At 39.7% G+C, this 25416-nt stretch overlaps 1 protein-coding gene across 2 annotated transcripts; it reads left to right on the top strand.

The window, feature by feature from the left end:
• The first annotated feature begins 14939 nt into the window (after positions 1–14939).
• On the top strand, positions 14940–25216 carry LOC148436132 (embryonic protein UVS.2-like). 2 transcript variants are annotated; one of them, XM_088465334.1, is made up of 13 exons: positions 15412–15436; positions 15745–15792; positions 17240–17287; positions 18121–18180; positions 19029–19163; positions 19256–19373; positions 19602–19780; positions 19882–19963; positions 20108–20235; positions 20617–20732; positions 22047–22272; positions 24289–24407; positions 24995–25216. In XM_088465334.1, the coding sequence occupies exons 1-13, from the start codon at positions 15424–15426 to the stop codon at positions 25214–25216; spliced, it is 1494 nt and encodes a 497-aa protein (XP_088321460.1). In that variant the 5' UTR covers positions 15412–15423. The 2 variants fall into 2 exon arrangements, with proteins under 2 accessions (XP_088321461.1, XP_088321460.1); XM_088465335.1 differs by lacking the exons at positions 15412–15436; positions 15745–15792; positions 17240–17287 and adding an exon at positions 14940–14949 and having other exon boundaries at positions 18124–18180.
• Positions 25217–25416: the final 200 nt, after the last annotated feature.

Genomic DNA, 25416 nt, shown 5'->3' with positions numbered 1-25416 from the left:
TATAATTCCATATATTCACTACAGAGCAGTTCTATAGGACATTATATAACTTTTATGATTTCATTTATTTGCTATAATTAGGTGTATTGCTTCTCACTGATACTGATTTATGACATCACTTTCATTTACACACATCATATAGCTTTGTTGTAACCTCAGGTAGTCTGAACCCAGATGTCGCCTGAGCAGGGCTGGATTATGCTTTGTAAGGGTGACTACCGAGTAAATTGTCAAAATTATATAGTGGTGATGCTATTAAAAAGAATAATGTGTAAATATACCCAGCACCATAAATGTGTTAAACACACTATAGTGCTCCCAGTTCACATTATGCCACAGTGCCCCCCACTAAAGTGATGTAGCTAAGTGTGGGGGCCCTGTTGGTAATCTGGCAGTGGTTCTTTACTCAATCCTCAGGACACCACACAAGTCACGTTTTGCAAGTCACCCAGCAGGTGCAGAGGTGTAGTCATTACTCACTGACACATTTTACAAGATCCACAGGTGGAGCTAATTATTTCACTTGTGATTCTGTGAGGACACCTGGAAAACATGCACTGTTTGGGGTCCTGAGGACTTAGTTTGAGAACCTGTGAGGTAGATCATTGGCAGGATCAGTATCACAGTCCTTACACTTTTTATTTAACAAGTAATAACATAAAATAGCATGAAAAGCCTTTACATTAGGAATACAGTAGGACGATTTCCCATTAGAACTTGATGTTGTGATCCTTTCATTTATATACTGTATCAATTTAGTGTAAGATATTTTGTATAACACAATTTTTTAAAAGTTATATTATATGGCCTTCTTGTCCTCCAGCTTTTAGCCTCAAAAGAGCCGATGATTTTCTTATACATAAGAAAAATAATATCCTCTTACACATTCCTGATTTGTCTGTTAATGGACATCAGAGTACAACACTAGATTTGGATGTTAGTTCTTGTACTCTTATTGGCCAAAGTTTTCAGTAATACCTCAAAATTTGCTGGTGACGGTGTGATTACAACAAAATAACCACTAGATTTAAAGTATCTATTAATTTAAAGGCAAAAACATCCTGGGTTTGTCTTTTAATAATTGCTATTTTAAATCCAGCAGCTTTATTGTTGAAATTATGTAAAGTACCTGCAAGAGTGGTTGAAAAGATGCAGGAGACAGCAAGTGTCCCTTCCTAACCCCTGTACAGTCCACTAGTTCTTTTACTCTTGGGGCATATTCCATTAGGTGAGAGAATAGCGACAATCCTGCACACATGGGGTTTTTCCTGCAAGTGCGGCATTTTTGCTATTTTGATTTCTGAATTAAAAATGATTGCGGCAATCGCTAGTGACAAATATCTTTAGAGTAAAAATGTGTTGGTAAATGGAGCCCATTGCAAGAGCGATAGATAGATAGATAGATAGATAGATAGATAGATAGATAGATAGATAGATAGATATTGTATAGAGAAAGAGTGAGTGAGTGGGGGGAAGGGTGAGAGAGGGAAGAAGGGGCAGGGAGAGATACAGACAGAGAGGGGGAAGGGAGAGAAAGAGAGGGAGAAGAGAGAGAGGGAGGGAGGAGGATACAGAGGGACATGGAGAAAGAGAGGAATAAACGGTAACAGGGAGGGAGAGAGGAAGTGGAAGAGAGAGAAAGGGAGGAAGGGACAGAAAAAGAGCACACAGTACCTGTTGCAGCAGCTGCAGCAGCATAAGCTTTCTGATGGGAGCGAGCACTTCGTGGCAATAGGCGGGGGGCGGAGCTTCCATAGTCAATCACGTTCATGGACTCCATCTGGTCCACCAACCACCGGTCCATCAGTGAGTGTGGCTGGCAGTGTGCTGTGTATAATGCTGCCAAGAGCCAGCCAGGAAGTGTTCAGAGTGCCCAGGTTCCAGCCAATATTTGCGGCGGTGTGGGGGCCCCTGGATGACCGCCCCATCCGCGTTGCCTATAATCCGGCCTTTTTACTGGGAAAGCAGCCCTTGCACCTCCCTGCAGCCCTTGGAGCCTCCCAGCTGTCCAGGGACTCCCAGCAGCTTCCTCCCCAGTGACAAGAAGGAGGGGAGACCACCAGGAGTCACAGAGACCCACGGGCAGGTAAGTGTTTTTTTTTCTCATAGCTGAAAACCCTGCAACCACATTTTTTGTTACTGGATACCATGGGTATCTGGGGCGCACTTACCCTCAGTGTTCCAAAATTGGGCACAAGATTTTTTACCTCACTAAACTTTGCACCCAATTGAATATGCCTAATAGTATTGGAAATGTAACCATATAAATCAGTAACTCATATTAACATCACACACTTGTCAGCTATTGCATGTAATATGGTTATGTAAAAAGTTATTATAAGAATTATATATGATGCAATTACAACACTGAACATGTGTAACCATTTTATTTTCTAACTCGTGTTTATTTATTTCTCATTACAGTATAATGGAGGCGTATTACACAATGTTATATCATAGCAAGAAAGATCACTAATGGTGGAAATCAACAGAAGTCACTGGAATAAAATAACATTATAATTATCTCTCTCTATGGGAAGCAGCAAATCTGTTTAATTCTCACAAATCGGTGTGAAGACAAAATATAGTTTAGTCATTCAATAGAAAATGATATTGATAGCTTTCTCTTACTATGAATTGATTACATTGTAAGGACAGTAGAATATAGAATTAATAAAATGAAAATAATATGAATTGTACAGGTGTGTGTGTAATTACTTATAGCATCATGTTTTATAGTCAGTGATTCCAATAAGTGAACCTCATAAAAAGGTAAAGTATTGAAGAGGTTGACCTCGAGTTACATGATTATTGAGTAGAAGACATTTCTATACTCCATAAATGGGATATTTCTACCAGGGAATATCAGAGTATTAGAAGTAAATAAACCAAATGCACTGACACGTCCGCGTTTCGCCGACCAACCCCCTGTCACCACCATGAATGATCATGACTTATGACTTCAGCTTGATACAGAAGGCCTGATTCAGAAGTGGATGCTAATGATCACACTACTGTGAATTTATGCTAATGCCGCAGCCAATGGGCTCTCTACTGAGAGGCCCACCAGCTGTGGTTTTAATCCACAACAATACGCAAATAGTTGCACCACCGAATGGACATTGGCTGCACTATCGGATATTAGAGCAACCCTATAGTTGTTCAGAAGGTCCAACGGTTTATTGCTGCAGGTGCCAGTGGAACTGTGTCTACCGACGCTGTCACTGACAAACACCTGGCATGCCCATCGATGGAAATCACCCCCAGTCACTGCCCAGGAACACCATCAGAATTGCTTAGATCTCAATGTAATTCCATATTGTGTTCTCCAGCGCTAAAAATCGGGATGCATGCCCAGTACTTCTCTGATGTAGGCGCAGATTTAAAACATCTAGTGCTTGTGCCCGATGTTTTAAATGCATCCACCTCTGGATCAGGCCCAGAGTATTCAGAAACAGGCTTCTCTTCTCCATATGCATGACTCGGAATAGCATGGACATGTATATAGACGCCCAGGATCAGGGCCAGCTCCAGGGGTCGGAGCACCCTGTGCAGGCCAATTCCAGAGAGCCCTATCTTTTCGCGCGGCAAAGATAGAAAATAGGGGATTGGCCTTTTTACCATAGGCCATGCCCTCTACATGACATTATTAGGAGGCGTATCTGCCTCAAATAATGTTAGGCTGGGGGTAGCCTCACTAGTTGGGCTTCCCCCAGCCCTCTCCCGTCACTGAATGGATGCCGCGCACATGCGCGCAGCATCCATTCAGAACCTCTGGGGCAGTGGGGGGTCCCCAACCTCCCGATTTAACAACCCGTGGGCAACTGAAATCGGGATGTTGGGAAGGGGTGCAACCTCTATGGGTGGTGCCCCTATGCGACTGCTCAGGTCAAACAACCCTAGAGCTGGCCCTGCCCAGGACACTCCAACAAGAAAGATCTCCTGAGAACGTTTACATGGACGATGATGGTAGCTCCCATTTCATGCAAAGTGAGATCCAGCAAAGACCCATCAGAATCGCTCATACTGTAACTATGCAAAGATGTGTACATTTACTGCAGTGCATGTGCTGTCTGGTAACACACACTATTGGCATCCATGTGATGTACCTGCCTCAGAATCAGGCCCATTGGGATAGATGTACTAAGCCTTGGAGAGTGATAAAGTGGAGAGAGATAAACTACCAACCAATCAGAAGGGGTGTGTGAGAAATACTGCTTTAAGTTGGTGGGGATAAGTGGCATGTGATGATTGGCGGCTGAGGGTACGGGCTAGCAGGTTCATCACGTGGAGTGCCATAACTTTAAAGGGGCAGCCCTGCACCCTGCCTAAACAGAGGCACTCACCTCCGTCTGGCTCCAGAAAGCCCACCCTCCAGCCACCCATTGGTGTTACTGTTATACACTCAGGGGTAGGGAGCAGGGGAGAATAAGAGGTGTGAAAGTGCAGCACAGGATGGCCCTGGGTGCAGAGAAGCCTAGTCCCTGTATATATAATGTAATATATATATTGCATACGCATGCAGTTCAACTGCGATAGCAAGTCACTCCACTGCGATCGCAATGCAAACTTAGCACCACAAAAGGATGCCTACTTTACATTACACACATCTGTAATACCTAGCAGAATAGTGAAACCATCGGTACAATGGAGTACCATCAGACCTATACGCACACTTGCATAAGCCCTGACCTTACTTATAAATTGCTAACTCCCACTCACGCTATGAGATCTCACACTGCGTATGATATCGCAGTGGATAATTTATTCACGCCCCTGCAACAGCGTGCAAATGCACTGGCACTCCTGTGTTTCCCCGACCCCCCCCCATCACCACCCACAAATGGCAAACTCATTAACCATTTGCTGACATGATTGTATCAGATACAACCACGTCAGGCTGGGTTTTCCCTGACATGGTTGCATCTGAGGCGACCAATCAGAAACAGCCTATGAGCGGCTGCTGTAAGGTAACCTTCCAGCAGCCGCCCATATCACAGGGACACCAGGATTCTGTTATTGTGTGCCAGTCTGCCTGGCAGCACCCTCCAACTGGCATCTCTGCCAGGCTCCACTGTAACACTGCACCCGGTGGCTACAGAAGAGCAGCTGCCAGGGAAGTATAAACTTAGGAACACCTCTTACCCCTTTGGTAGCATCGATTATAAATCTAGATTGATTTCCCAATTTATTGGTAACAATCTATATATATTTTTGTTTATTTTGCTCTTTATATTTATTTACATTTTAATATCAGTGGTGAAAGGTCTGATGGCAAGTTTTATTTTACATCAATGTAGCCCCGAGTAAACATGGTTGGCTCTCGTTCTGATAGTTATGGTTTTCACATGCAAATAACTCAACTATCGATTGTTAACCATCAATGATTTTCTGAAGATGGTTTAAAACCATCGGCCATCAATGTCTGTACCATTGATGGCCGATGGTACACTATAGTATACCATAAAAATGACAACTAATATTCTCAGCACCTGAATTGCACCTAAGGAAGGAACACCTGCTGCGGTTATAATGAGGGAGACTTGCAAACCCTCCAACAAACATGCAAAAAAGAGGGGGGAATAACTGCGCTGGTTTCCTGAATGTATATACTATTAAAACAATAGAAAAGTGACAAACCTCTTTAACTGTTTATAACAGTCTGAATCACTCCAATTGAAATGAATACATAAGTTATGTAACAATGGGCCTGATTCAGACCCACTCGCGAGCGGCTGTCCGCTCGCAAGTGTGTCGATGTTCTGGACTGAGCATGCGCACGACGGAGGGAGCTCCGTCGTGCGCATGCGCCAGACGCGACGAGCGAAGGAAAGTCCTTCGCTCGTTGTGTCTGATCAAAGGGGGCGTGCTGTCGATGTTGATTGACAGCACGCCCCCTTTGGTAGGCGTGCCGGGGGCGTGGCTCCCTCACGGGGGCGTTCCCACGGGAACGCCTCCCATCAGAAGCCGGCCCACTGACATCTCTAGTGATGTCAGTGGGAGTGATTTTGGCTCTGATAGAGCCAAAATCACTCCGGAGCTTGCGGTTGAAAACCTCAACCGCAGGCTCCGGCTCGCAGTTTCGTTGGTCGCGATGGTCACGACCATCGCGGCCATCAAACTGCACGCTCGTATAGCCTGTGGGTGGTGACCCACAGCTATACAAACGTCCAGGAGGACGCTCCATTTTCATGGAGGCCGGCCCTCATTCAGAGCGTGCGCTCTGCTCAGAGCGTACGGCTCTGAATGAGGGCCAATATTTCCTAGTAGAGAAAAACATTAGCTCACACACACTTTTACTAGAAAATCACAAAATATGGAAAAAATACACATTGATGGATGAGTTCCTTTGATATTTGTGGCCTTAGGTGGTTGTCTATTAAAGTTACTAAGTACTAAAAGATCTTTTAGGCTGGGTACACACGTAAAGATTTTCTGTCTAACCATCTAACTAGTTGATTGGTTGAACAGAAATTCTTTACGTGTGTACCCAGCCTTAGATTGGTGGATCATCTTATTGATATTCAGTTTAATATACTGTATATAAAGCATAATAGCATAATTACCATATAACTTTAAAATTGTGGGTGAAATATTTAATAGTTATATGGCAATGATGCTATCATGTCTATTATGTGTTAAACTACATGTACATATAATTTTAGTATTGAAGCTACATAGTATAAATGTAAGCAATAGTTTTAAGTGATAGTAATCTTTTCACATGACTAAGATGCTGGCAGCATGCTTGCTGGAAATCTGGGTGTATAACAGAGACCGCTTGACCACAATCACCTACATATTGATAAAGACCCAAATGGGTTGAAACAGGACAGCAGCAGTAAATGAAGGTGGTAACGCACAGCAGTGGGAACAGTGAATCTTAGTTGCGCCAAGAAAACTGTCAACTTCAAAATATGCTCTATACAGACAGTGGAGGAGAGTTACAGCCAGGCGATAATTTTGTGAAGCGGCTATAGAGTGGTAACCTTGTATTAAACATCATATCGGATGTATTTAATATAGCCAAACACTTCCAAATTTCAGGAGAGCTGTACTTGCTCCTATTTTTTGGTGGGAAGAACAATAAATATTTTTATATGAATGACTGTGCGTTCTGTGTATAAAACAGAGAAGCAGAGGTTTAGCTTTGACATTTAAGTGTTTTGTTATTGAACTTTTTATTGCATATTATATCAATTCTAAGGAATAAAGGAATTTTTGGATTTTGAAAGAATTATATACCAGGTTGTAAGACTCTTGGATTTTCGTGATAAATATTTGATGGCACAAATGAGGTTTCTTCAACCTAAACAGATTCTCATATACAACAATATATATGAAAGGGATAAAATAGCCATCAAGTTTTGTTTTAAGTAGAGGGTTGATTAGTTTCCAATATAAGCTTGAGAACACTCTCATCATTGGTTGCAGGCTGTTATATATATTTGAGTTGTTATTCATGCTCTGCATAACTTGTACCCCCCCCCCACACACCAATGCTCTAATAGCCAGCTAATAGTTACAAGAATCTCAGCTGCTTACTGTCTATTGCATAATTAAATGGAGCATATTGATTTAATGTTACATTTTGTAAAGGGTAGCAACATACCACAAAATCTGAGCCCTTGTCTAGGCTGTTTAATAGAACACCCCCAAACTTATCAAGATACCTAAACCTTGTTTTTATAGTGCAAATGTGAATGCTTTCCCACATCTAGTGGATTCTCATTATATTGATGGTTGGCAGTAGACCATAGTAGTGTCAAACATCAAAAAGGAGAAATTGGGCTATCCACACGGGAAATAAAAAAATATTACAATTAATCTATTCCCAGGATTTTTTGTTACAATTTGTGCTAATATGAATGAGGTGCACCTAACAATAAAATATGTTACAACAGACAGAGAGATTTAAATTATTCTTATATTGGTCAGAATATTCTAACTCTTCCTATCTGTTGTAGCAACAGAAATGTAAGTAGGCAGGAGTGACAGTCATAGCCTGACTCACCTGTGTGCAAAATAACATAGTAGAATATTAATTATTTAAGACAAACCAAAAAAATAGTGTAATATACACATACCCAAAAGCAATCCTCCAGCATTAATCCATACTCGATGTATGGATGAGTTACTGCAAATAAAGGCATTGTGACATAAGCCAGAATAGCCAGCTACTTTACATGACTCATTTAAAGTTTTCCATCACAGACACAAATGCATATTTAGTGAGCAGTCAAGAAGCTGTCAGGTTGTGGCCTAGGATCGGTCATCGCTCACCTCAGTACCGGCTTCCCCTCATATCTAGATCGTCAGACATCAGGTGAGGCGGGGAATGACGCGCTAAGGATTATGCCTGGGGTCTGCTAGGATGTCCATGTGCTTGCTCCATGATGTGGTTTCTGCAGTTGCCATCTTAAGTGCAACCATGACAGTCCCTTTTCATCTGACTAACCCTTTACCCAATGGTATCTTTGGGTGCTGTCATCTGACAGTGTTCTCCAACGGACTGCTACCTTAGGGCATATAACCAGAGTCTGAACAACAGTAAGTTGTCTATACAACGTCATTACTTCCAGTGTAAGCTTGCTGTTGCAGCATTCCAGGTTCCAAGCTCCAATCTCTCTAGTGACATATTCCTAGTGTGTTCCACGGTGTGTATACTCAGAACGTCTTCTAAGCACAATCTATTCAGAGTCATCTCCTATACTTCTCTGTGCCTAAAGCCACAACATGTGTACTGAGTACATTCATCAAGTACCATTTTGTGAGACCATTCGTCTATGACAGTGCTGCATCTAAAGCCACAGCACATGTACTGAGTACATTCATCAAGTACCATCTCGTGATACCAATCTCCTGTGCCAGCTCTGCATCTGAAAATGCACTGGGTGTAATTAAGTACCGTCTCAATATATCATCCTACAGTGCCACACCTGTGCCTGAAAACCATTAAGTGTGTATTCTAAACATCACTTTATTCAAGATCTCCATATCTATGTCCTATGTTTCCATGTGACTTGTGCTGGATACCAGACCAAAGGGCTGTGACCTGCTTACTGGGTGCAGCTTAATCCCAAATCCTGCTTGGAGGGGCCACTGGAGAACACCTCCTAGTAAGTTACACTCTGCACCTTTGGTCAGGACTCACCAACATCCAATACTAGTGGATAAGGAAGACTGATGCAGGCCCATCCTCAAGCTGGATCAACGTCTTCCAACTCCATAGCAGAGAAACACCCTAGCCTTATTGTGATAGAAGCCTATTAATAAATACTTTCTTCCTCTGCCTAGGTGTTCTCATCCCATTATTTGTGAAATCTGTAACTCCAAAGACATAAGGGATTCCTTAGACACTGTAGAAATATATCATTACCTGATGTTACTGTAACATCTGGCTGGAAAAACAGATTGAGGAGTAAGTGATGATCTTAATGGCTTTCAGGAACTGCAACAAGACAACAGGGGTGTAAACGGGTCATTCTCACTGTAGTAAGGGTGTATCCATTTAATTCTGACTTTTACAGACCATTACCTACTGATTCTGTAATATATATACATATATATATATATATATATATACGGTATAGTCTGTATATCTGTTAAAAGGCATAACTTTTTATTTTTCAAAAATGTCGCTTTTTTATAATGTATGCCCATGACAATTTCAACTATTCATCAGCATCTATGTCTCCATTTGTCAGAGCTAAATATTTGCTTGTATGATCACTAACTAATAGCTAAGAGGTGACACACAGAAGTAATGAAGAATGTCCCTACTTATGGAAGATTTAGCAATTTTCTAAGACCATTATAAATCAGCCATAATTAAACATATATTATTATTATTATCCTTTATTTATATGGCGCCACAAAGGTTCCGCAGCGCCTTACACAGTACATAAATGAGCACACAAGAAAAACAGTTAATAGTAATAGAAAACAATGCAGGACAAGGACATGATTATAAACATAGCTGCATAACACAAGAAGCAGGACAGGAGCAACCAAGTGTTAGGTGATAATTTACTCTAGTAATACAACTAATCTTGTCTCAGTGGTCTATAGATTGTTCTTATATGAAAATTTATCACAAGAATGTAATTGTACTTTCAATACCATCTCTAGTGCTGTGTATCAATGTTGATTTAGCTTATTCATCACCTATACCCAACCTCTCGTTTTGCTACTCTGTCTCCTGTAAACAGTGTTTGAGCAGGTACAATTATGCTCCAGTCATGGCTACAATTAGACCATGACTCAGTAACAGCTGTGAAATGTCTACTTGTGAAATTAGTTCAGGGAGTGTAAGAATGTTTGTGCACAGAGCATGTACATTAGGGTGAGTTTGCCGTGAGCAAGTTGTGTGTGTGGACAGAACTGTGGGATACTCAGGGGTGAGAGCATGCTGAGATCCATCCAACATCAGTCAGATCTTTTGTACCAAGTATAGAGAGAGTGCAAATACATGATAATGACTTATTCCACCTGCATATAAATTGGGGTGGTGCCATCTCATAGATGCTGTCAACACATAAAGCCAACATATTTTATCTACTGTAAGTGAAACTCTGAATATAGTCTACAGTAGGGTTACATTAGTGATGAGTGGTTTCATTTTGACATGGTTCTTTTAGTCAAATTAGCATAAGTACGGATTAGTTTTAATTCATCTTATTGGCTATCCAAAACATGTGAGAGCAGGAAAGCCAATATTATTCTGTTTTTGAGTTCTGAACATAACAGAGTAAAACCGAGAACAACCGAACCGCTCATCTATATATAGTTGCTATATTAAAAAATTAAAAAACAGGAAACATTCACTGAGATCCCAACGGCGCAGCCAATCAGCATCACACCAAGTTATATTAACCCCATAATATGGGAATTATACTCCTGAGAAGGAATAATACAGGCTGTACATAGAATATGGTTGTGTTTGGACATTTAAAGCACATTTAAAGTTCACAATGTATCCTGAGTATATGCATTTTTATTAAAACACATGTGTCCACTGAACAAACAAAGAAATATTTTAAAAAAACTTACATTATAATGTAGATGATGATGTTCCTTCACTTTTATTTTGGCTTTGAGATTAGAAGTATTTGCATGGATCATGGATTTGTGGTAGAAATGTTTTAATCTTAAGAATCTTGTGGCAATACTACGCAGAGGATAGTTGTACAAAATAAGTCTTCACTATTAGACTGGCTCCTACTGTATCAATCTCTAGTCTGTTTCTCTCACCTGTCCACAGTGAGTTAATTAGTAAGAATGCACATTTCATTGGAGAGTAAAGGGCCCCATACATCAGCGACGGATTGCCGCGATGCTGTAACCCAGCATTGCAGGATCGCAGAAATCCAACAAGTGGTGCCACTTACTTTTCCTAACATACTTACTAATAAGCACAGAAATGTACCACCCTGCTATGCATATTACTATATATATTGTTGGATATTGGTATTAGACTGAAGTTGGAATTTCTTATTACTATTAAGTACCAGGACAGTCTGGCAAGTCCGGGGCTGGTAGGGACCCCACATCAATTTATTTTAACAAATTTAACCTAAAAAGAAAAAAAAAGGAACAAACAGTCTGCACATATTTCACTGATATGTGCAGGCTGCTTGTTCGGGAGACAAATTTGGCCGCCTTAATCGGGACTTCATACTCTACAGGATCGACCAAATACACCATCAATCAAAACGATCCTGTCAAAACCGGGACTTTGGTATATTCCTGATTTTAAAAGAGTAAAAATCGGCCATTTTTGATCGATCCAAGCTGATTTGAAAAATGGGACAAATCGGGACCAACAGGAATGTTAATAAATTGACCCCTGACTGTATGACTATTGATGCAGCAATGTTCATATACCTTGTCCTTGTTCTGCAATGTTTTGTACTGTAAATCACCTTTTTTTTCTGTGTGTGTTCATACTGTTTCTGTTTCTGTGCCTGATTCAGCATGGATCACAACTGCTAAATGGTGTGCAGAGGGACGATTGTTGCGTACTCTGCATGTGTATGCATCGCAACGCTTGTAGGCGAAAGTATCATTATGATCACGGTAGCGATCATGGAGACAACGGAGTACCATCACAGAGTGATTGACATGCAGTGAGCGTTTGGGGGTGGTGAGAGGGGAGTGGTTGGAGAAATGCAGGCGTACCTGTCCGTTTGAATGCCATTACATGGGCGTGCATAAATTAGCCACTGTGATGGCATATGCAGCTTGAGTGCTCACTGTGTGCACAGAGGTTAGCAATTTCTGAGTAAGGTCTAACCTGCTTTCATAGACCATGAGGCTCCGATGTTACTTGATGGTACTGATGTTTTTGCTGGATTGCAAGGTATTTCAGATGTGAAATAGGGGAAGTGGGTGTCTATGTTGGTCTGTGACAGCTTTCCGATTGCATACATTATCATATTTTTGCAGCAGACCTGTGTGCGATTACAAAGATGCGATCACAATAGAGATCCGTAATAAATCAGGCCCTCTGTATGTTGTAAGGCGCTGCGGACCCCCGTGGCCCCATATAAATAAAGGATAATAATGAAATTAATAAAGATTAGAGATGAGCCAATAAGATAAAAAAAATAAATACAAACTAATTCGAACTTGCACTAATTTGATGAAAAGAACTGAGTCAAAACCGAATAAAGATTCGCCATATATTTTATCACCGTTGATTTTTTTATAGACTTCAATTTTTAAAGAAAATCAGTTCTTAAAGGTTAAGCTTCAAAAATCATAACAAAAGTGTCTCATACAATGACCTATCTGAATGATAAATGCCATTAAGGAAAAGGGAAAATAGAAGAAAATATTAAATAAGTTGCAAAGTACTGCTCATATTTACTATGTAATCAGACACCTATTCACTGTAATTATTTTTACTCCATGCATCATTATATTTAGAGCAAACAGGCAGAAACACAGCCTAACCCAGCTACTGGTAGGTGCAAAGAAGAAGCATCCTCCTTGCTGAAGAAGTTACTTAAGATCCTACTGAAAGTTCAGTTCAAATAACTGGCAAATGCATAAAGACCAACATAACCACCCTGACAGACTGATTGTATCAGGGGTGGGATCTCTCTTCTACATGCTAATCCTACTTATGGTAGCAATGCTGCACAGATGAGGCAATCATATCACAGGTACAATAAGGACAAGCACAGTAACAAAACAACACACTCAATAGCTAATATTGTATTATTTGGGGAAGTAATAGCTTCTTGCTGGGGCACAGTCTGTCTACTAAGGAGATTGGTAAACAATTTGCCTACTGCCCTTGGCCTGTGTCCTGGGGACATGGGTGCAGGTTTCACATATTACCTATATCCTGATATTGGATGGATCCTAAAGTGGGGAAGGGCCTTGTGCCATAGGGAAACAGGAGAGCCCTAGTCTATTTATGTGGGTCTACTGCCCTGTCCTGAAAAACCCTATGATACATGATGAAACACAGTGTACAGCACATTCAAAGATTATATTGCTTTGGGACTGAAGGTATCAGAAATGGGGCAGCAGAGTGATGAGCGTTCCTGGGCAGTGACTCTGATGTGGACTGAAAAACACAAATAAATCCTGTCTCATGGGCATGTTATGGAAATGTTGTTGGTGTGTAAGTAAAAGTGGTTGCATTCTTAGTCACATAGCCCCAGTAGCAGAAGCCATGTTCACATCAATAATCTGCACCTACCATTGGTCTAATGCAAGTATTGAGGGTGCCTGTAATAGTGCGCCAATGGTGGTACGTGCACTGATTACCGGCAGTGTTATAGCATGCAGAGACACAGAGTGGGCATCTCAGTTCTTGCTCATTCAGACACAGACTACAAAACAAGAGAAGGCTGATACCAGTATTTACATATTATCTCAGCTGTGACTCCGACAACAGATGGAAAAGCTCATGCAGCAACGTCCATCACTGAGTTAGATCCTATGTGTTTGGATACAGTTGCTGAATTTTGTTATTATTGTGAAAATTTATAGACAATTTAGGCTTCAACAATTTTTATTAGGCGCTTATTGTAGCTGAATCCATAAATACTTTGAAACATAATATAAAAGTATCTTTGGTTTGGTATATAAGAATTGTCCTTCTCTGTATTGATCCATGGTGGAAAGTGGTTATACTTTGTTGTTACATCATATAGTAGTTGAATGATGATGATATCCTCTACAGTCATTACATACTATCATGACATATTCCGATTTACCATCATCCATCTCCCATTCATTGTATAGGGTTTAATGTCCTGGAATTACTCTAGAAGTAACTGATGAAAACAGAGACACTCTATGCCTACACTGATCATCAGTCTACTGACAAGACAGGAACATTTCAGTGTAAAACACTTATTTTTAATAACATATAATGTGGAGAATTTATACTTGACTGTGACACTAAATAATCTGCAGAAGCTCATTATGATAATCCCCATGTGGTCACACATAAAGATAATGACATACCTATAACAGCCATGCACTGACCCCAGGCATCTATCCCGGTCATTGCTTAAATCCATCATTCTGCCTTGTGGTTGGTTAGATTTTCTCCTAGACCAGTATATAAGATACTCCAGAGACTGAGGTTACCATACAGCTAGAGAGATTCTCTATAATATAGTACGGAGGCTACTAGAACAACAAAGAGAGCGATATATGAACAAGATGTATAAAATGTTCTCCTTGTTTCTTCTGCTCTGTGTTATGAACTCAGTGACAAGTCTTCCTTTGGCCCCATCATTTCAGGTGAGATAATGAATGAATATGAATGAATCAATGGTGCCTTATGCTGGGTTTTATCAGACTGTGTGGTTCTAATATACAGTTTTTGTGAATGAAAAATAATCTGTTATTTTATAGGGCAAACAGTACTGTATGTGGTAATTGTATAAATGTAAGGCTTTCTGCCCTCACCCCCTCCCCAGTGTAGTACAGTACATAAATACAGTCTCTCTGTTTCTTAGTCAGTGACTGCAGTATAATAATAATATATAGGGTATATATATATATATCACTGTTCACTTCTTCTATTCACTATGCAAGCAGTGAGCTAAGTGGCAGTGGGAGTAGAGGAGATAGAGAGGAGGGGGCCAAGTAACCTACCTCACTTATTTCTGTCCCTTCCTACAGTCAGTCACCATGATCATCAACCAGTGACTGCAGGAGGAAGCTCACAGTGACACGTGTCTCAATGCCCTTTTATTGTAACGACTTGTTGAGGAGCACTGTGACTGACTGCATAGTGGTAGCAGATGATAAAGAGTCCAGTGGCCATGAGCTGGGAACTTCATCACTTCATCCTTAAGATTTATAATACTTTAAGTGAGACCAGTGAGTAAAACAAATCACAGTGTGAGCATTACCTAAACCATATTTATCTTTCAGCTTTCCCAGCATGAAATGAATGGTTTTGGTAAGTTAAAAATTTTAATAATTCATTAAATATCCTTCATTTTCCTCTTCTAGTCACTAAGTTTTCATTTTTATTTTGTCTACTTTTCTCTCTCATGCCATTGTTTTAATTAAATCATTCACTTGTCTCTTTTGCTGCATTTTCTCTCTCTCTTTTGCTGCATTCTGTCTTTCACTCTCTCACTCTTTTGCAGCATTGTGTCTCTTAATTTCTCTCTCTCTCTCTCTCTCTCTCTCTCTCTCTCTCTCACTTTCAAGAAACCTTCCTCATTCTTACACCATCACAATATTTTTACTTGTCTTTGACAGATCCAAAAACACTGGATATCATTAAGGAGATGGGAACATTCCATAAAGGTAAGAAAGAATACTATGAATTAGCACAATCCATATTACAATAGTTGTATTATACAATATTTATATAATGATGAAATCATTTCAATTTTATCCATCATTTCTGTCAATTAAGACTTTTTTAAGGACACAATAAAAAAATGACCATGAAAGGAATAAGTACTCCCAAAACTATCTACAATTAATTAACAATTGGTGACTGTAACACCCGCTCTACAGAAGGGGGCATTCACAAAAAAAAATCCTGTGATTACAAGATAACTAAACAATCACAATAAGCAGTGTAACAAATCCTATAAATATAAAAATGTATCTGCTAGAGTAAGTAGAATAGATTTCCTAAAAAGTTAACAATGTATATACATCCAAAATGAAGTAAGACAGAAAAAAACAAAATTAAATAGCAAACTAAGCAACTGAGATAATGTATAAACAGGGCAATCTATGGCTAGCTAAGGGGTGATGCAAACCACCACATACTGTATTAGATGCAGTAAATCAGAGAACTGTTACAGAAATCAGGGGACACAATAATATAAAGTGACACCTAACCATGATGACTGTGAGTAATATCCAGTCTGTGTATCTATGTACTAAGTCTTGGAGAGTTATTAAGTTGATGGAGATAAAGTAGCAACCAATCAGCTCCTAACTGCCACTTCAAAGGCTGTGTTTGAAATATTACAAGAGCTGATTGGTTGGTATCTTTGCTCTCTCAAAGACTTAGTACATAGACCCGTAAGTCACCTATAGTAAGTATAGTAAGGCTGGTCTCACACCTGTCAGCATAACAGGTCAATTACGAATCTCCCTCTCTCTCCATCTCTCTCTCTCTATCTCTCCATCTCTCTCTCCATATCTCTCTCTCTCTCTCCATCTCTCTCTCTCTCTCTCTCTCCATGTCTATCTCTCTCCCTCTCTCTCTCTCTCCATCTTTCCATCTCTCTATCTCTCTCTCCATCTCTCTCTCACCATCTCTCTCTCTCCATCTCTCTCTCCATCTCTCCATCTCTCTATCTCTCTCTCCATCTCTCTCTCTCCATCTCTCTCTCCATCTCTGTCTCTCCATCTCTTGCTCTGTGTCTCGCTCTCTCTCTCCCCGTCTCTTTCTCCATCTCTCTCTCTTTCTCTCTCTCTCCATCTCTCCCTCCCTCTCTCTCTCTCTCTCCCTCTCTCTCCATCTCTTTCTCTCCATCTCTCTCTCCATCTCTCTCGCAATCTCTCTCTCCCTCTCTCTCCATCTCTCTCTCTGTCTCTTGCTCTCTCTCTCCATCTCTCCATCTCTCTCTATCTCTCTCTCTCCATCTCTCTCTCTCCATCTCTTTCCATCTCTCTCTCTCCCTCTCTCTCCATCTCTCTCTATCTCTCTCTCCATCTCTCCATCTTTCTCTCTCTCTCCATCTCTCTCTCTCTCTCTCTCTCTCTCTCTCGGTATCTCTCACTCTCTCAGATCCAGAGACACTGAACAATGAGAAGGAGACAGCAGCTTCCCATTCAGGTAAGAATTATAAGATAAAGTACAATCCATATTACCTTACATTACTTATATACTACAGTAACAAGAATATATATGTTTCCCCTAATAATGAGAAATGCTTATTTACACCATCACAATCACTATCACTGGGATATACATTTGTCTAATGATAACAATATTTCATGTAAGTACCATTTAGAAATGTACATCAGTATAATGTAATAGTGTAAGAAATAGTGCAGTTATTACCACGTGTGTGTGTGTGAGTGCACTGACACTGCCATGGTGACTGCACCTTCTGTGGTTTGGTTACTAGAATGACTGTCACTATTGGTTACACATCTTATACTACTGGCTAGAACATAATGTAAATAAGACATATGTAACAAGGGTGTGACATTAATTACATTATAATTATATTTTAGGTGAAACTTCTAATATTTTTAAAAGACAATTTATAATTTTTATAACAAAATAATAGAATCTGTCCGGAGTGCAATTTAGTTGAAGTTGTCTTATCAGTAGTCTATACAATCCCCATTACACTTATTACTGAATGTCAAAATAAAGCAATACTAGTAACTTACCCCTATCAATTACTTTGAGTCACATGTAATTGTAATTATAGCAGGTAAAACTGTTCCATGAGAGCCTATTCATTGAACATATTTATCTGGTCATAAGTAAGGACATGTATTGTATCTAAAAGATCATTGATAAGATAACTGATAGGAATGTATTTAGTATGATGCTGTTTATTGCTCTCCAACAACTGCAACATACTGTATGCTCAATGCACTATTTAGGTAAATGTAGTATTTATGGTTATTATATTGTATGTACACTATTTACAGTAGACACTGATGCCGGAGTGCAGGAAGGTACCTTCAGCAAGATTATTGAAGTCAACAAAGGTATTAACATACTACTAATACTAAATATATATAAACTAGTTAGGTTAAGAAATCTGTTGGTTCCTTAAAGTCTATGTTGGTACATGAGTAGGCAGCTGAACACAAAGGAACCTAATCATAGAAAATAGGATTAAGACCAGAGATAGTTATAGAGTTACTCTGTTCTTCACCTTTTCCCCAAAACTGACAAAGAACTGCCCATTAGTACCATTTTTAGTAACCCAACTGCTAGTCCTGTAATCCATACTATTACCAGTCAGTAATTGTGAAGGAGGATGCATTACATTAATCTCTACTGACTGTACTAGGTACCCCCTAGATGACCAGTGCCAAGGGTGAGTAGGCTGAGCTTTTATAAAATGGTGGAGAGAGTTTATTTTATTAATTAATTTATTTTACACTACTAGACAGTAAGTATCCTTCCGCCCCTGTCCGGCTCCTTCCACCGGATGCCGGGGCTTTGTGCGCCTGCATGAACTTTAGTTAGACTCAGCAGTGCTAAGTTTCACTACTCCAGAAGGAGCAGTGAAAACATTTTGGGAGACAGATGATTTTCGGATGAGCTGTCTCAACACCAGTGTAATGATAAATTGCTCCAGTGCTCACCGCAAATTAGTAAGTTAATTATCATTGTCCAGCCTTACCCTGATAATAAAATAGTGAATAGACCCTTTAGTAAGGAGGAACTGTAGGTGTGTTAACGAGCTAAGAAACATCTTTAATGGAAAGAAAGATTGGTATAATATCTCTGTTATTATTACAACATAGGATTGAATAGTCTTACATAACTCTTACATACAGTAAACTAATGTATGAATTCTTCTTGTCCATGTAACTGGTTAATGTAGATAACAACATAACTGTGCATGAAGGAGATGTGCTCATGAAACCTGGACGCAGCGCCATCAGCTGTAAAAATTGCCTGTGGCCTAAATCTGCAGATGGGACTGTCCTTGTTCCGTACATCTTAGCCTCTGTTTATAGTGAGTTATCTATTCCTGATGGTATCCTAAAGTAGTCATGATCACCTATTGTTCTAATATAATAATATATGCTCAACTTCCTTTCGCTACAGATGACAATCAAGTCAAGTTGTTCAAAACTTCTATGCAGGAGTTTGAGACATTGACGTGTGTGAGGTTTGTACCAAGGACTGCAGAGAAGGATTATATCAACATTGTCTCATCAAATGGGTAGGTTCTTCCATTATGTCTAAGTTATAGAGTAACACTAACTGAGAGGCTTCTGGTAACAAAAGCAGAATTTTCTATTCTTCATGATTACTGCTAACTCTCCATAAGAATTCTTCTGGAATGGGTGTGAATTTACCTTCCAGTGATGACTATTTATTTCCCTATGTATATAAGTATACTGTAACCATTAAACAGACTGTCATACTGTACCTTCCTCACTGCTTTCAGTTGTACATCATTTATCGGACGACAAGGTGGAGGACAGATGGTTGGACTAGATGTTGCTGGTTGTATGTCCAGAGGAGCTGTAGAACATGAACTAAGTCATGTCCTGGGATTTTACCATGAGCATATGAGGAGTGACCGCGATGACTATGTCACCATCAATTACCAATATATCTCACCAGGTACTATGCATATGGCAAATGCTCAAAAATACTGATTGTCACAGTTTTGTGTTGTTGTCATTCACATGTGATGTGTAGTAATGGGAGATTTCTTGTTACAGGTAATGCAGTGAATTTTATAAAGAAAAACACTAATAACCTGGGTCTGGAGTATGATTATAGCTCAGTGATGCATTATGACAGGTAAGCTGCTATGCACAGAGGTACTACATAATAGAGGATGGTGCATGAATATAATTAGTGCACATTGATGTTATAACTGCCTCTATAATTCTGGACTGTACCGATTTCTACATGATATTATCATGTTTATTGTCTGTGTGACAGGTATGCATTCTCTAACACTTCAAAGCAACCCTCCATTGTACCCAAGCCTGATCCTACCATAACCATTGGTCAAAGAAAAGGACTGAGTATCTTGGATGTTTCTAAAATTAACCGGCTCTACCAGTGTAGTAAGTACAGATGTCATATTGCCTCATTTATAGTTAGGAGTAAATTTAGCTAATACTTGCAATGTCACACCTTAGCTAGTCCATGTTGCACTGCAGGTGCTGGTGGTGGGGTCTCACGCTTCCAATCTCAACTCTAAAACCCAATATAAATATACCCTGGCCATTATTTCTATGCTATGCATTTGTGCCTCTTGTGTCACAACATGGTTTATCTAGGTGTAGACTTGTTCATTTTAGTGGGATTGTTTCTTAACACAAAGTGAGGCCCATTACAATGAGTGGCTGTATCTGTCACATATGTAGCTCACCCTAGTAATATAACAACTCATTATACTTTACCACATCTATAGTCATTAAATTATATCACTTTCTACCTCTTAGGTGTTTGTGCAAATTTGCTTAACGATAAGAATGGAACTCTGACCTCAGCCAATTATCCCTCAGCTTATCCCAATGATGCCAGATGTGTTTGGTTGATCAGGACACCATCTGGACAGGTATAGTAATGAATGGAATTAGCATATACATATATATGTACTATATATGTACTACCCACTTAATTCAGATATCAGAACGAGGCAAAATGTTATCTTTCATGGACATCTCTGCACAGATATCCATGAAAGATGATACTGGCCAACTGCTCTGGGATAAAACCTCATAGAAGCCATCAGATCGACCCCCAGCTATGGGTAAAGACAGATGTGAATGGTGATTTGGAGCATTTGTGCCTGGGATTTATTTGGACTACTATAGCTGATGCTGCTTTTTTTGTGATTGATATCATTCTAACACACATAGGGCCACATTTAATAGGGTGAGTGTTTAGAAAATGTGAGAGTTTAGCAGTAAACACTCACACTATTACATGGGTTGAGTTGTATCTTCAAAATGGGAAAATATCTGGATGAGAATTTAAATCGTGAGAGTTTTTTGAGCCTGAATAACATGCACGTTTTCATGTTCTCGGACTCTATTACATTGGCCGAGTTTAAAAAGTGTGAGAAAACTCTCACTTTATCTAAACTTTCACAATATAATATTTGGACCATAGTGTGGCTGTGACTACCTGTGGCCCCATTATACATTTGCAGTGTATTTGCAGTGGAGTGCTCCAACTATGGACTTCACAAATATTTATAATTTATTTATGTCAAATGGAATGTGCAATGTGCTCCATAAAGACTGTGGGTCTCATTTATTAACAAGTTGGCAGGAGCACCATTATAATATGCAATGAGCTTTATCATATGCAACGAGTGATAAAGCTTATTGAATATTATAATGGTGCTCCAGCTAATCATCTCCTAACTGTCATATGTTGAGCACCACGTAATTGATTACACCAGCTGGGCGCAACTGGGAACCTTTTCTCTGTGTGCCTTATAGATTGGGCAGTTAAGCAGCTGTCACATCCTGGTTTGCTGTATTACTAGTGTGTCATTTTATCTAGGGATTATTGTACTAGCACCAGGTTCAAAGTATTCGGAGGTCATTCTCTGATACTTATCTGTTCTTTTTATAGTAATAAATCCTCCTAAGGATTGTATAATTTCCAACAGAAAAGAAGGATGTGGGGGGGAAGTATATACAATGGTGACATACAGTATGATGGGTTGTTCTGCTCATTGCAAAGATGTAATTCTCCATTTAAGATTTCACAATACTCAAGTAAATAAGCCTAAATAAGGTGATCACATCCCTCAGTTTGGCATAATGTGTGTACATTAAGCTACATATGAACTTATTTGCAAAATGAAATGACTAAATAAATAAGTTATTGCTGACTCCCTGATATGTCTTACATTAAGGCTACCCTGAATTTTAATGGCTTTGATGTCCAATCCTCACCTGACTGTGCATCTGACTACATCAAGATATATGATGGTCCCAGTAAGACATCTCCCCTGTTACTGGACAAAACTTGTGGGACTGGACTGATCCCTCTAATTGTTGCTTCAACTAACCAGATGCTGGTGGAGTTTGCCAGTGACAGTAGCGCTACAGGGGTCGGCTTCAAAGCTACATATGGCTCAGGTATTGTACTCAGTTATAGAAATGCCCAATGTTATAGTTTTACACTGTCTAATCCTACTTATATCCTACAGATGTTGTCATGTTCCTTGCACTGAATGGCAGTTACAGCATGGATGATTATATAAATAAACTAGAACATGCAGCTCACAGCTAAACTAATTACCTACAATTCAATTCAATTGATCTCAAAGTAGAAAAACTGACATGAATTAACTAATACCCCTTTTACGCCGGAGCTAAAACCCGGGTTTTTGAAGGGTTAACCCGGGCAGCTCCCTGGTGTAAAAGGGGAGAGAGTTGGATCACCGGGTCGAGTGACCCGGCAATCCAACCCAGGTAACTAGCAGGGTTTAACACGGGCATAGCCCGTGAAACCCTGCTGTGAGAACAGCACACTCCGGGTCACGATGATTGGTCCGGCTTCAGTGGCGCTTGGAGATGACGTCATCTCCAAGCGACCCCTTTCACTCCGTAATAGCCGGGTCAATGCAGACCCGACTGCGGTGTGAGCGGCGCTGACTTGGGAATATCCAGAGTCGGCACCGGCAAAATTCCGGGTCTGATCCGGATAGGAACTTTGTTCCAACTCCGGGTCAGACACGGAATTTAGGTGGAAAAGGGGTATAAGTAACCATTGATGTTTGATTGTTTTTACTGCTTCAATAATATGGTACCATCATTAATTTACTATATACTATTTTATAAAATATTGTTTCCACTATATATGGCAGTGTTAGTATGAATAGAAACTATATCAAATCAGCCCTCAATAGCTCCCCTTACATATAAATCTGACCTTGTCCTGAGATATATCTACTCTTGCCACCTTAATATTTCCTGAGACGTACTGTATAACTTTCCTACCCCTAGTAACCAGACTTCTCCTGCAGCGCTTCCCACTTGTGGGAATCCCTATCTCACCTGACCAACTCTTTCTCAACCTTCACTACTTCAATTGGTCCCTCAAAACCTCTCTCTTCACAAGTGACTTATTCCCCTCTACATGCAACATCTCCTACCACTCATCCCTTTAGCCCCTGCCCTACGAACTTCTCCTGCAGCATTTTCCACTTGTGGAAATCCTCATCCCATCTGACCAAGCACTTTCCTAACCTTCACTTCTTCAAGTGGTCCCTCAAATACTCTCTTTACAAGTGCCTTCCTCCCCTCCACCATCTCTTACCACTCATCCCTTCTGCCCCTGCCCTACCAACTTGTGCCTCTATCTGCCACCTACAGCTAGAGCAAGATCCTCTCAACCTTATGTCTCACATCTGTCCCTGGCATCCATCCATTCACACATTGTCCATCCTCTGTGAGCTTCCTAACAGTAAAACCATTATTTAATTTACACCTTCTCTGGATTGCATGATTATAGCTGCTTAAAAATTCCCCAAGGTAGGAAAATTCAGTCAAGCCCATATCTGCTATGCACCGCAAATCTTCTGCTCTGCTCCCCCTACCCGTAAAAGCAACATTAATGCAAAACCAAAAAAAGGGCAACCAAAACACAGAAAGGGAGGGTGAGAAGTTTAAAACAAAAAAGCCTCAGTCAGGGTGCACATAACTTTTATTAACTTCTGAGGCCTGAAACCTATCCCCTAGCTGTATGCTGAATGGACAGTATGCAATGTGTGATAGCTCAGGCCAAAAAATTACAAACCAGTTCAATAAACTTCAAGGTTTAAACTCCTTCAGTCATAGTATGACTTCTATCATCCTTTATGTATATTTGTTTTATTTGTGTTAGATTGTTTGTTCCTTTGCCTGTTCAGTATTGTGGAACCTTACAAATAAACTTTGATGATTATGATCAGAAAACCACAGGCACTTAGTAGTTGACATACTTACAAACAAAATTTGTTTATGAATTAATTTTATATAGAAATAAGAAAGTTTTATGGAAGCTTTGTCATGTTTTCATCATATGTTAGAGAATTACATAGCCTGGTCCTTTGCTGGATTTTGGATAACAAATGCTGTTTGTTCTCTGCTTTATATCATATCTCCCTAAAGTACAATGTGGAGGGAATTTCTTTGCCTTTGAGAAGAACTTTACATCTCCTGGATACCCAAATGCATACAGCCCAAACATGGATTGTACCTTCAATATTACAGCTCCTCAGGGATATCGGGTAAGAACAGATTTGTAGTTGAAGATAATTTGTGTAGTGGATTCAGTAATGTTATGGAAGCTTTATGTATAGATACATAGAAAGAGAGAAATAATAGATAGATAGATAGATAGATAGATAGATAGATAGATAGATAGATAGATAGATAGATAGATAGATAGATGATAGATAGAGAGAAAGGGATAGTGTCTCATGTGTGAATGTAGTCACCAGGCCAATATTGAGTTCATCGTGGGCTGTGATATGAGGTAAGTGGCCAACTCACCTCCTTATCTTAGAATATATTAGTCCCATTTGTATGATGTAGTTTGCTGACTATAATGGCTGTGGAGATAGATTTATTTGAAGGAGTTTCATAGGCTCTAAAACACAAATTGTATGATTGGTTAATAAAAATATTCTGCTTTAAGAATGATCAGTATAGATATGAAATTTACAAACATATCTATGTATGATGTTATTATCAGATTTATATGCTCACACATTGTGCCTGTGGGGAATATTCTAGCTGACTTTGGTATTTCTGTCGTATCTGCTTTCTGTATGTCTCTTTCATTAATAATAATTAATATTTCTGTGTATTACAGATATTACTGACTGCAACTGATTTTCACCTAGAGGATGCCGCTCACTGCATCCAAGACTATGTGGAGGTCCATTTTGATTCTCGTGTGTATGGTCCATTTTGTGGTGAAGACGACGGATTTAATCCCATAACCTCCACTGGGAATACCATGGTGGTGATATTCCACAGTGATATCAAAACTCAGCTAAAAGGTTTCCAGGCTTACTACACCTTCAGTGAGTAATATAATTCCATATATTCACTACAGAGCAGTTCTATAGGACATTATATAACTTTTATGATTTCATTTATTTGCTATAATTAGGTGTATTGCTTCTCACTGATACTGATTTATGACATCACTTTCATTTACACACATCATATAGCTTTGTTGTAACCTCAGGTAGTCTGAACCCAGATGTCGCCTGAGCAGGGCTGGATTAA

The sequence above is a fragment of the Taudactylus pleione genome, unplaced genomic scaffold (genome assembly GCF_031769625.1).
Source record: "Taudactylus pleione unplaced genomic scaffold, aTauple2 ptg001956l, whole genome shotgun sequence".
Taxonomy (NCBI): domain Eukaryota; kingdom Metazoa; phylum Chordata; class Amphibia; order Anura; family Myobatrachidae; genus Taudactylus; species Taudactylus pleione.
The sequence above is the reverse complement of the archived record's forward strand: the minus strand, read 5'-3'. Positions and strand labels throughout refer to the sequence as shown.